Source organism: Aethalodelphis obliquidens, unplaced genomic scaffold, assembly GCF_003676395.1.
Source record: "Aethalodelphis obliquidens isolate GAN/ISIS:26980383/991018 unplaced genomic scaffold, ASM367639v1 scaffold113, whole genome shotgun sequence".
NCBI lineage: Eukaryota > Metazoa > Chordata > Mammalia > Artiodactyla > Delphinidae > Aethalodelphis > Aethalodelphis obliquidens.
The window spans coordinates 1627562-1640970 of record NW_020838057.1 but is presented as its reverse complement, the minus strand read 5'-3'; the positions used below and the strand labels follow the sequence as shown (position 1 = coordinate 1640970).

The 13409-nt window shown below is 46.2% G+C and overlaps 1 protein-coding gene across 1 annotated transcript; it reads left to right on the top strand.

The window, feature by feature from the left end:
- Positions 1-1266: 1266 nt before the first annotated feature.
- ZNF304 (zinc finger protein 304) lies at positions 1267-9640 on the top strand. The gene is made up of 3 exons (XM_027097199.1): positions 1267-1686; positions 3289-3415; positions 5285-9640. The coding sequence occupies exons 1-3, from the start codon at positions 1654-1656 to the stop codon at positions 7108-7110; spliced, it is 1986 nt and encodes a 661-aa protein (XP_026953000.1). The 5' UTR covers positions 1267-1653; the 3' UTR covers positions 7111-9640.
- Positions 9641-13409: the final 3769 nt, after the last annotated feature.

The window sequence follows — 13409 nt, the reverse complement described above, 5'->3', positions numbered from 1 at the left end:
GCCTGCCCTGAGAGTTAGAGGGGAAGGCAGGAGGAGTTTGAGTCTTTGTTCTTGTGAATTAGACATGAACTATGATGTCATCATATGAAGTATACCATGATATGAAACTGTGTTAACTCCACTGCCCACTTAAGCCTAAGAGCAATTAGTCTTCATAGTTCTAATTTGAATCATACGGTCTGTAAAAATGCATCCCTTTGACAAGACTTCTTCATCTAATGTTTAAAAAAAAAAGTAGAATGAACCTACAGGTATACAGGTGTGCTCTATGCAAAATTTTTACCATTATCTATAACGCTACTTGCTGACTCAGGGAGTGATTGTATTTTCTGTTTTAAAAAACGTGATCAGTGATTCTGCAAAGAGAGGCCTCTGACATCCTCCTATAGCTGTATATGTGAGAAACTTGTGGAGATGATGAATAATAACAATAATAGCTTGTGTGTATTTCGCAGCAGGCCTTATGCTAAGCATGTTTTATCTCACTTCCCATGAGGTAGGTTGTAGTATTTTTCCATTTTAGTTGTCGTACTTTGGGGGAGGGAGGTGGTCATGACTTTTAATAAGAGCTCCCACCTCCGGGGGGTTTCTGTGTCGGAAGGTGTAGGTTGGATCCGAGAACTTGCATTTTCAGTAAGTTCACAAGTGCTGCTAACCCAATTTTGGGTAGCAAGGAATAGGAGGACCATATGTTACTACCCGAAGACCGCAGGAGGGATATTAACTATTCAATTATTTTTTTGGCCGGCCCGCGCGGTTTGCGGGATCTTAGTTCCCCCGACCAGGGGTCAAACTCACGCCCTCGAACTGGAAACGTGGAGTCCTAACCACTGGAAGCCCAGGGAATTCCCTTCATCGTTCAATTTAAATCTCAGTCCCCAAAACTCGGAGGTGAAGCAGTTCTCCCAGGATGAAAGAATGGTCCACCTGCTGGAGACGGCGGAGGACGCGGCTTTGTCACAGGTGACCACGGAAATCCGGACGCGTCGCCTTTAAGAAGAGCTCTGGCCCTCCGCGACCCAATTCCTCCCCGACCTTTCTCCCTCTACCTGCCTCCGCACTGCTATCGGGGAGAGCCGGAAAAGTACCCCTTACCTGCTTGGATAGAGGACACAAATTCCTTTACCCATAAGTCTGTGCCCGGCGCATCCGTGCTGCGCCAATGACAGTCCGGAAGATGGGCGTTTCCTGACGCCCCTGCCGGCAGAGGCGGGACTTCCGGCGTCGCGGCCGTGACGTCTTTTGCTTGCGCCAGGGCTGTCTAGAGTGGCTGTGGAGGCTGGGAGGCCTGGCTGGGGTCCGCCTTCCGTGTGGCTCTTAGGAAGCTAACCGGGAAGGACAGTAGAAAGGATAGGATCTCCCTCCGCGCCGTTGTTAGGATCCATGGTCCCCGTCGTGTTACGGGCCGCCTTGCGCGGAGGTGTCAGCCGGGGCTGCGCTCTTCCCGAGGCCTTCTCACCCGCCCTCCGTCCTCGTCCGCTTCCAGAGGCGGCACCCTGAGCCTGAGCGCCTTTTTACAAGGGGGAGCCTGGGGCTCTGAGTGCGATAGTCGTCCCGAGGCCACTTCGCCCAGTGTGGGGTGGGCGTTCGGCTGCTCCCGCAGAGCCCGCTCCAGTCGCCAGTTTCTCGACCCGGGTCTGCTCAGAGGATCCCATGGCGGCCGCGACGCTTATGGACCGGGCTCAGGTGAGTGGAGGGTCCCTCGAGCCCTCACCGCTTCAGGTGTAAGGGATGGTGTGTTCTAGGGCTTTCAGCACTTCGCCTTCATCGCTCCCTTTTCTTGAGTATAAAGGCGGTGAAGGGCGGTCCTTGACGGTGGATATGTGGCGAGTTTCCCATTCCCAGTGTTGATGGGGTGAGGCGTGAAATGGTTTCCAAGGCCCAGGAGCCATCTGGTACAAACACTTGAAGGTGAGAATGAATTAGGAGTGTTCAGGAAACCGCAGGTCTCTGTTATGTTTGTTGAGAATAGAGAGCAGGCAGTCAGGGATCAGGCCTGGAATGGCAGCCTGAGGAGCTCGGCCTCTTTTCTATGGTGGCGGGAGCCATAGAAAGTTTGTAACAGAGAAGGGAGGTGATCTGACATAGGTGTTAACAGGCTTCCTCTTGTAGCAGAGTGGAAAGATTGGGGAAGCCTGAGGGTGGGCAGGGAGACCAGGATGGAGTCTACTGCAATAGTCCAGATGAGTGTTGATGGTGGGTGGACCAGAGTGGTGGCAGTGGAGGTTAGAGAGGTGTATGGATTTTGTATATGTTTTTAAACTAGGGTCGTTGGAGATTTTCTGATGAGACATAGTGAGATACTGGGACTCTTCACCTGTCTCTCTCCCTGCACTTGAGTCTGGGGGCCTTAAAGGAGGGGTCCTTTCTAGCCCAGTATCCTGAATCTAAGCCAACAGTTATATGAAGAGGTTCCTGCTTCTGGTAGCCAATGGGATGAGGACTGGAAGGGTGTATTAGACCCAGGAACAGCATGTGTAAATGCTTGGAGGTAAGATTGAGTTGGGAGTCCTCAAGGAACGACAGGTCTTCATTATGTCCGTTGGGAAAAGGGCCAGGAGTCAGGCAAGAATGGCAGGCTGAGGAGCTGGGTTTCTATTCTGATGGTGTTGAAAAACATTGACGATTTGGAGCAGAAGAGAGATGCTCTGAATCGGATCTTAACAGGCTCCCTCTGGCTGCTGTCTAATTGAGAATGGAGTGTGGGCATGAGGGAGGAGCTTACTGCAATAGTCCACATAAGTGTTGATGGTGGCAAAGAAAGTGGAAACTGGTTCCTGAGGACTTGGCATCGTGCTCAGGCACCTGGGTGGCAGTGGTGCCTGTCATAAAGACATGAGTACTTCCTGGATACTGTATGCAGAGTGGCTTCAGGAGTGGGGGTTGCCTTGGAGGTGCATATGTTGTGGATCAGAAGTTTGTCAGTGTTAATGGGGTGTGGTCCCAGATACGAGGAAAGTGTGGTTCAGAGTGACACATGTTGGGAGGAGTGTGACCTGATGGCCTTAGTTGTTTCTGGGAGGCATGTTCTTGAGGATGCCAGCAGGAGAGTGTTTTGTGCCCTTCATGCAAGACCCATAGCTTATATAATATATATCTGCCCACCTGCCTGGTTCTGCTCTGGGCTGCACACAGTGATCAGAGGGACAGGAGAGAGCAGGCAATAGTTGTGTCAGGGCCTAGTATCGCCTCTGAATTGGGAGGCTGGGGAGGACCGGGGTGGGATAGGTTAATGGGTAGACTGGGGAGTCCTGTTGTCCGTGGGCTCAATTGTCCCCATCGTGGCAGGGCTGTGTGACCTTCGAAGATGTGTTCGTGTACTTCTCCCGGGAAGAGTGGGAGCTCCTTGAGGAAGCTCAGAGACTCCTGTACCGTGATGTGATGCTGGAGAACTTTGCACTTGTGGCCTCGCTGGGTAAGTCCTTGTTTCAGTTATCTATTGGTACATGGCAAATTACTCCAAAAGTTAGTGACTTAAAACAATTAAAATGCGTTATGTAATTTTCAGCGTATCAGGAACCTCGCTCGTCACAGCTTACTTGGGTGCTTTTGACTCAGGGTCTCTCATGAGGTTTCAGTCAAGCTGTCAGCCAAACCTGTGTTCTCATCTAAAGGCCATTCTCAGGAAGAATCCACTTACAAATTCACTCATGTTTTGTGTTTCCAAGATGTAGTGTCTTGCGGCTTGTTGAACTGTGAGAATTAGTTCCAACTGGCTGTTGGTCAGAGGCCTCCCTCGGTTCCTTGTCATGGTGGCCTTTCTGTAGTGCACCTCATAACATGTAGTGCACCTCATAACGTGCCTTCTCTGAGCAAGTGTGCGAGAGAGAATGTCCAGGATGATGACTGGTCTTTTTCTAACCTGACTTGGAGAAAATGATCCCATCATTTTTGCCCTATTCAAATGGGTCAATCAGTCCCGCCTATGGTCAAGGGAAGCGGCCTACACAGGGGCGGGAATACTGGGAGGTAGGCATTCTTGGGGGCCATCGGAGAGGCTGCCTTCCACAGGCCCTCATGCCCGCTCCAGTGTCCTTGGGGTTTGCTTTTTCCCCACTTCCCTTGGGGCAGGTCTTTCGGTCCAGCCAGATCAGTGACTCTTCTCCTTCCCTTCTTTGGTTCCCAGAGTAGGCACTGTGGGTGCCGAGGCTGGGCCGTGTGTGGTGTCCCCTCCCTCGCTGAGCAGTCCCAACACCTCTGCCCAAAGTCTTTCAGGATCAGGTTAGGAGTTCAGGGCTCTTTCAGTCTGCTTCACAGATTCTGCCTCGGTTGGGCACTTCCAGATCCATGATGCCTCTGCGTCCATGTTCTGCCCCTGTCCTCTGGCTGAGATTTCCTGGGGCATGACTATGCCAGGAATTGTAGGTACTGACATGGTCACTGCTTGTGGCAGACACAGGGATGTTCCGCCAAATCCTCCTTTGGGTTTTTCTCTCTCTTCTTTTTTAAAAACATATTCTCTTCTTCTCTGTGGAATGGGTCTACCTGGGCCACCCATCTGTCCTATGATTTTTTTACAACTTCCATCTTCCTGATCACATGTAGTTTTCCAGTTGGAGAGGGACAGGAAGCCCCGGGTTCCTGACAGGGAGCCTTGACTCCAGCCACAGTGAGAGAGGCCAGAGAGGGCCTGGCCCTGCTGCATGGGAGCTGAAAGAGAGCGATCTTAGGGCTGGGTTCACATCGTACCATCAACCTGCTTTGTGTTCACCAGTGTTTTCTTGCCAAGGCACATAGCAGTACCTCACTTCTCCCTTTCCTTCCCCGTTCTTGGCGCTTGACATTTCTGTCTTCCATCCCTTGGCTGTTTCCCCACCTCTCTGGCCTCCATGTCTCTCACTCATTCTTCGTCCACAGTGCTCAGCAACACTGGCTACTATAATGTGTCATGAGTTGTGCACATATCCATATGTAGTCCTTAAGAACCAGCTACTTACTTGCAATCAGATTTTCCTGGGCCTGGACACAGCTTTCTGCACAGAGCTCACCTGACACCAGCAGCCGAGGCCCTGCTGAAACGCTTTTGTAGAGGAGTGAGTTGGAGACCTCGCCTCTACTTCCAGTACTGTCCAACATCATTGTGTCTTTACCCATCATTAGAGTTCCTTCATACTGTGATCTTTAGAGGCCTATGACTGACAGTGAGCCCTTCCTGATCCTGGCTCCCTCATCCTGCCAAAAGCCAGTGGACTCATTCATTGGTGTGTCACACATACCTATGTGATGGAGTTGCTGCTTCCCACCAAAGTCAACATGTCCTTCACTAGAATTTCTTTGATTTCAGGTTGTTGGTGTGAAGCAGACAATGAGGAGGCCCCTTCTGAGCAGAGCGTTTTTGTAGAAGGAGTGTCAGAGGTCAGGACTCCTGAGTCATGTCCATTTATCCAGAAAGCCCAGCCGTGTGAGATATGTGACCCACTCTTGAAAGACATTTTGCACCTGGCTGAACACCAGGGATCATGCCCTGCACAGAAACTGTACACATGTGACCCCTGTGGGCAAGGATTCCTGTTCAGTGAAAACTTTTATCAGCACCAGAAGCAATATAGTGGGAAGAATCCTGTCAGAAGGGGTGATGATGGGGCCTCACTTGTGAAGAGCTGTGCTGTCCACATGTTAGGGAGACCTTTTACTTGCAGGGAGGAAGGGATGGACTTGCCAGGTAGCTCTGACCTGTTCCAGTACCAAAGCACTTACAATGGAATGAGTCCATGCAAAAAGGCTGAGTTCATGGAGCCTTTTCCACAAAGCTCCAGACTCGGGCGACACCAGGGAGACCATGATGAACTGATGCTTCTCAATTGCAGTGACAATGGGAAAACGTTCCTGAACACCTTCACTCTCCTTGACAACCAGATAACTCAGGCTGAAGTGCGAGCTTTTAGGTGCCTACCATGTGGAAATCTGTCCAAGGAGAAATCAGTTCTTATTCATCACACAAAAATTCATAGTGGAGAAACATCACATGTGTGTAAGGAATGTGGAAAGGCCTTCATTCACCTGTCTCACCTAAAAACCCACCAGAAATTTCACAATGGGAAAAGACAATATACATGCAGTGAATGTGGGAAGGCCTTCAGCCGCAAAGACACGCTTGTACAACACCAGAGAGTCCACACTGGAGAAAGGTCTTATGACTGCAGCGAATGTGGAAAAGCCTACAGCAGAAGCTCCCACCTTGTTCAGCACCAGAGAATTCACACCGGAGAAAGGCCTTATAAGTGCACTGAATGTGGAAAAGCCTTTAGCCGTAAAGACACACTTGTTCAGCACCAGAGATTTCATACTGGAGAAAGGCCTTATGAGTGCAGTGAATGTGGGAAATTCTTTAGCCAAAGCTCTCACCTTATTGAGCACTGGAGAATTCACACTGGGGCAAGGCCTTACGAGTGCATAGAATGTGGAAAATTCTTTAGCCATAACTCCAGCCTCATTAAACATAGGAGAGTCCACACAGGAGCAAGGTCTTATGTGTGTGGCAAATGTGGGAAGGCTTTTGGCTGCAAAGACACACTTGTTCAGCACCAGATAATTCACACTGGAGCAAGGCCTTATGAGTGCAGTGAGTGTGGAAAGGCCTTCAGCCGTAAAGACACGCTTGTACAGCACCGGAAAATCCACACCGGAGAAAGGCCTTATGAGTGTGGCGAATGTGGAAAATTCTTTAGCCATAGCTCCAACCTCATTGTGCATCAGAGAATTCACACTGGAGCGAAGCCTTATGAGTGCAGTGAATGTGGGAAATGCTTTAGCCACAACTCTAGCCTCATTCTACACCAGAGGGTTCACAGTGGAGCAAGGCCTTATGTGTGTAGTGAATGTGGGAAAGCCTACATTAGTAGCTCCCACCTTGTTCAGCACAAGAAAGTCCACACTGGAGCGAGGCCTTATGAGTGCAGTGAATGTGGGAAATTCTTTAGCCGCAACTCTAGCCTCATCCTTCACCAGAGGGTTCACACTGGAGAGAAGCCTTACGTGTGCAGTGAATGTGGGAAAGCCTATAGCAGAAGCTCCCATCTTGTTCGGCACCAGAAAGTTCACACTGGCGAAGGGCCTCATGAATGCAACAGTTTTGATGGCCCTTTAGCTGCATCTGTTACACATGTTTAGCAGCCAGAAGGTTCACGCTAGAGAAAGGCCTTATGAATGCAGAAAATGTGCTGTATCCTTGTTCAAGGTATTAGGACTCACACCAGAGAAGAGCTCTGTGAGTGCCCTTTGTGAGGGAGCCAGCAGGTCAACCTTGTACAATCGTACATCCACCCCGGGGAGATTCCCGATAAGTACCACATAGGTGAGAAGCTCTCATGAGGTGCATTGCACTTCCTCAACTGTCCAGGGCTCTTGACAGTTATATCACTGCCAGTGCCTGTGGTGGAAGCCATCTCATTGCTGTTAAGTTCCCACAGTGTCTGTCAGTTACTCCAATATGCTCAGGAAAGGTGGAGCCCTGTGCTGTCTCTCCTGATCCCTCTAGGGGATTGTGAATGTTCTGAGTGCACAGAACGTCCTCATTTCCTTCCCCATGACTGGGTACTGAGTGACCATGATCTAGCTCTGGCCGAAAGGACCAGAGTCTACTGGGGATTTCCAGACAAGATTTCACTTCTTCCTGGACAATGTTGACTGTCACATGATAGCTGTGACTTATTTATCTTGCTCCCAAGTCACCCAACTTTGGAACTCCCTGTCTGTGCTACTCTAGTTTGTGCAGTGATAAAGGCCTGCTGTGGCAGTCTTTACTCACGGGAGGTCAGTTCACTGTGTCTAATGGATTGAGAAAAAATTGGGTTTTACTGACACGAAGGGAGGAACACCTTATGTTGACACCAATGTTATGTGCCTCAGAAGGGACAGCAGGGTGGTAGAGAACAGCTCTCAGTCTAGTCTGGCCTAGTTTGCATTGTTGCCCAAGGCTTGCTAGAAAAGTCTGAAGAGCTTTATGCACCTAATCCTGTGGCTTAGAAGTCAGGATTTACTGTGAGCCCAGAGTTCATTCTGAGGAGGGCACAGTTGGTGTGGAAATCTCCAGTACTTGTGGAAGCAACATGAATTGGGTCCTTTGTTCCTAGGGAATATCCCATATTCCCCAGCACTTTTGAGGGATTTCTGTCTCTTGGACCTGTACAGGAGCCAGTCCCTGATGTCCAGAATCTCATAGGCAAGTATCATTGACTGGAAGGCTTTAGCCCTTTAGGGCAAGGTAGGAATCATAGTTGGTACAGAAACACTGATATAATGGAGTGGGGATGACTGTGGCTAGTGAGAGGATGTGTGTCTATTCTAACAGTGGCATCTATAAACATCCATGTGATTTTGGCTGTATGGCATGAAAGTGTACAGAAATTCTCAGGACCTTCAGACGTCTGAGTCTCCTGCGGCCAATGCACTGTTACAGTAAATAATCTAAAGATTTGTGGATTCCTGTACCTCCCTGGGCTGTTGATGTTATGGCCATCACTGCACAGGCAGGAACCCCAGCACTGATGAGAGATCCAGGGATCAGGCTTCTCTGACCCAGCCAACATTTCTAGTGACTGAAGTGGACGTGGACTTCATTGCTGATACTGAGGCAGGGCTCATCCCCCTAAACTGTGGGGAGAGAGATATGCTAGAACCAGAACAGTTGGCAGATGTGACTTTCCAAGAGGAATGGTAAATATGGGTTTTCATAGGGAACATTTAGTTCTTAACATCTTCATTAAGGTATGGTGACATGAAATAAACTGAATATGTAAAGTGTAAAACGTGTTATGTTTCACCATGTGTAAATACTGATGAGACCACACCATCAAGATAATGGAGATATCCCACACAACCAAAAGATTCCTTGTATCCCTTTATAATCCTTTCCTCCCAGTCCTTTCTGGCCCCCTTTCCCACAGTTCACAAGTAATAGCAAGCATTTTCTAGAATTTCATATAAATAGAATCATGGTATATACTTTCTGGGGAGTGGGGACTCTGACATTTTTCACTAACCGTAACTATTTTGAGATTAAGCCATCGTGTTGCATGTATTAATTGTTCATTTGTATTGTTGAGTATTATTCCATTGTATGGATATACTACAATTGGTTTTTTATCCATTTGCCTGTTAGTGGATGTTTGGGTTATTTCCAGCGTTTGGCTGTTACAAATAAAGCTGCTGTGAAGATTTGCTTATAAGTTATCACTGAATAACATTCCATTGTATGGATGTAACAGTTTGCTTATCCATTCACTGGCTGAAGGACATCTTGATTGCTTCCAAGTTTTGGCAGTTATGAATAAACCTGCAATATGCATTGTGTGTAGGAGGACATAAGTTTGTAGACCTCAGATTTCAGTTTGTTTGGTTTCAAGCCAAGGCATGATTTGCTGGGTCATATAGTAAGAGTATATTTAGTTTTGTAAGAAACTGTCTTCCAAAGTGGCTGTATCATTTTGTATTCCCATGAGCAGTAGGTGAGAGTTCCGTTGCTCCATGTCCCTGTCAGCATTTGGTGTTGTCAGTGTTTTCGATTTTTGCCATTCACATAGGTGTGTAGTAACAGTATGTTTTTGTTGCTTTAATTTGCAATTCCCTAACGACATATGACGAATATCTTTCAATATTCTTTTAACAGTGTCTTTTGCAGAGCAGAACTTTTAAATTTTAGTCAAGTCCAAAATACTCGGTTTTTCTTTCATGGATTGTGGTTTGGTGTTGTATCTAAAAACTCATTGCCAAACCCAAGGTCTTCATTGTCTCCTGTGTTATCTTCTAGGTATTCTATAGTTTTTGTTTTTGTTTTTGTTTGTTTTTTTGCGGTACGCGGGCCTCTCACCGCTGTGGCCTCTCCCGTTGTGGAGCACAGGCTCCGGACGCGCAGGCTTAGCGGCCATGGCTCACAGGCCCAGCCACTCCGCAGCATGTGGGATCTTCCCGGACCGGGGCACGAACCCGTGTCCCCTGCATCAGCAGGCGGACTCTTAACCACTGTGTCACCAGGGAAGCCCTATTCTATAGTTTTGTATTTAGGTTTATTATCCATTTTGTGAAAATATTTGTGAAAGGTGTAAGATCTGTGTCTGGGTCACTTTTTTAAAGCCCTATGTGTTGAAAAGACTATCCTTTCTCCATTCCTTTGCCTTTGCTCCCTTTTCAAAGATCACTTGACTGTATTAGCATGGATGTATTTCTAGACTCTCTGTTCCAGTTTTCTCCATTTATTGTGATAATCATCGTGTGGCTTTGGGGGGTTTTTTCTTGTTGTCTTTTATTTTATTTATATGGTTTATTCCATTAATTGATATCCAAATGTTAAGCCAACCTTGCCTTTCCTGGGACAAATCCCACTGAATCATGTTGTATAATCCTTTGTATATGTTGCAGAGACAGTTTTCTGATACTTTGTTAATGTATTTTACATCTATATAGATGAACAATAATGAGTTTGTATATTTGTTTTCTTCTGATACCTCTGTATCACAGGGGTCCCCAACCCCCGGGCCGTGGACTGGTACCGGTCCGTGGCCTATTAGGATCCGGGCTGCACCACAGGAGGCGAGCTGCGGGAGGGCACCCGGGGAGCAAAGCTTCACCTGCTGCTCCCCATGGCTCGTGTTACCGCCTGAACCACCCCCCCCCAACAACCCTCCCACCCGGTCCATTGGAAAATTGTCTTCTTCAAAACGAGTCTCTGGTGCCAAAATGTTTGGGGACTGCTGCTGTATCACGGTAATTCTGATCTCATAGAATAAGTTGGGAAGTGTTTCCTCCTCTTTTCTGGAAGAGTTTTTGAAGGATCAGTGATATTTCTTTTTTAAATGCTTGCTGGAATTCCTTAGTGAAGGCACCTGAGCCTGGAATTTTCTTGTGGGAAGATTTTCAATAAAAACTACTTTGTATAGTCCTATATACATTCTCTACTTATGTCAGATTTGATCATTGGTGTCTTCTAGGAATTTGTCCATTTTAACTTAATTGTCTAATTTGGGAGGAATAGGATTGTTTATAATATTCCCTTATGATACTTTTAATTTCTGTAGTGTCTTCATTCCTGACTTTGTTAGTTTGTTGTCTTCTTTTTTTGTGAGCCAACTTAGAGTTTTATCAATTTTGTTGATCTTTTGAAACAACCAACATTTTTTCTTTCATTGATTTTTTAAAAAAAATTTTCTGTTTCCTGTTTCAGTGTTTTGTTCTATTCTTTATTATTTCCTTTCTTATCCTTGCTTTGGGATTAGTTTGGTCTTATTTTCCAGGTTTCTTAATATGGAATATTAGGTTATTGACATCATTCTTCTTTTGTAATAAGCTTTTCTTTTTTTAATTTTTTTTGGCTGCATTGAGTTTTTGTTGCTGTGCGTGGGCTTTCTCTGGTTGCAGTGAGCGAAGGCTACTCTTCATTGCGGTGCACGGGCTTCTCACTATGGTGGCTTCTCTTGTTGCAGAGCATGGGCTCTAGGTGTGCGGGCTTCAGTAGTTGCAGCATGCAGGCTCTAGAGCACAGATTCAGTAGTTGTGGCGCACGGGCTTAGTTGCTCTGTGGCATGTGGGATCTTCCCAGACCAGGGCTCGTACCTGGGTCCCCTGCATTGGCAGGTGGATTCTCAACCACTGGGCCACCAGGGAAGCCCTGTAATAAGCTTTTTAAAGCTATAATTTCCCTCTAATCATTTAATTTAGTTGTAGCATATCAATTTTTTGTACGTAACATTTTTATCTTCATCTAGTTCAAAATATTTATGTTTGTAACATTTTCCTTGTAATTTCTTCTTTTACCTATAGGATTTTGACAGTTTAATAACTTTTTCAATTAAATTTGCAGGGATGGTATCACAGAGCGGGAAGAATGCTTTTGCTTTTTCAGTCAATGGCTTTTTTCAGTCAATGCTTTTTCAGTCAATGCTTTTTCAGTCAATGGCTTTTTCAGTTGAAATGGGGAAAATCTGTGGGTTATTTGAAATACCTTCCACTCTTAGGAAGAGATTGAGCTAAGCTGTTGGTGTTTAATGGAGAAAAAATAGCAACCATACTTACCAGGAATTGATGAGGATGATCATCTATAATTAACTCATCTTGAGGGCTTAAAGGATATGGCAGGTTATTGGCCACTTTTCCTTCCTCAAAGCACCCTGACTGCTCTGATTTGAGGGATTTTCTTTTTTAAAATAATTAATTAATTTGGCTGTTCTGGGCATTTAGTTGCGGCACACAGGATCTTTGTTGCAGCATGCGGGATCTAGTTCCCTGACCAGGGGTCGAACCCGGGCCCCTTGCATAGGGAGCAGGGAGCCCCTGAGGGGTTTTCTTTGTCTTGGTTTTTCTTCATAAGATGGGACAACCTTTTTTCCAGTGTCCCTTCTATTTACAATATTTACAAGTGTCCTTGTCAATAGGTGGTTGGTTGGGACATGGGCCCCTTAGCCCCTGCTGATCTGCAGGGACACATGTTTTCCTCAGATCTGTCTTGTAGATATGTAGCTGCCAGGTTTTATAGTTCAGCTAAAGGGTCTAATTATTCTAAGTTCTGTTTTTGAATTAGGTCTCCAAGTTCACACTTAACACCACTGGTAAAATGACATGAAACAGCTGTTCTTACATAAGCACCTCTGTGACTCCCAACTGTTGAAATTAGGAATTTTTTCTAGTCTCTCCTGAAAATCTCTTATAGTTTAAAAGTATTTTTGTTTTAATGATTAAATTACAGTGGATTTTTGCTGTTAATACTTCAGGTATAGCTTTCAGGAGACTTGGACCTAGTTTCCTGAACTTTCTATGACCCTCAGGCTTATTGTGGAAAGAGAACTCCCGTCAGTCCCTTCCTGGTCAGTCCAGTCAGCTTTTGTCACCTTTGATTTAGCATCTTAGCTTCCAACCACCATGTATAAAAGTTGTGTAAGTTAGGTGACCTTGGTCAGATGTACCCTAAAGAATTCTAAACTTTTTAATGATTACTTTCTTGTCTTATTTGAGTTGAAAAGAATCTTTAGTTATACCTCTTAATTCAGCTCAGGTACAAGGTTTAAATTCTAAAATTTTCTGCATGCCTGACTCATGGCTGGGGTGGATATTTAGAGGTAACTGGCATTTGGGGTTTTATAAGAGTTGGGAAAAGGTGATGAAACTGAGTCCCCCTAAAACTGAGTTCCCCTGCTGAGTTTATGATTAACCTCTCTATCCAAAACTCTCTTCCCTTTCTTGTCCCTTTCTACCTCAGTCCTGTGCTAACTGAACCCTAATCAACCAGAGTCAGATGACTAAAATTGCCGTTGTTGATAACATCGTTAATGTACAGACCGGGGTGTTTCTCCAGGGCAAGATGAGCTAACAGAACTTCCAGGTCATGGACCACCAGACCATAGACTCGTAAACAATAGGCATTCTTATTCCTGAAACTATGATTAAGAAACGTCACAAGACGATTAACCCCAGCTTCTTTG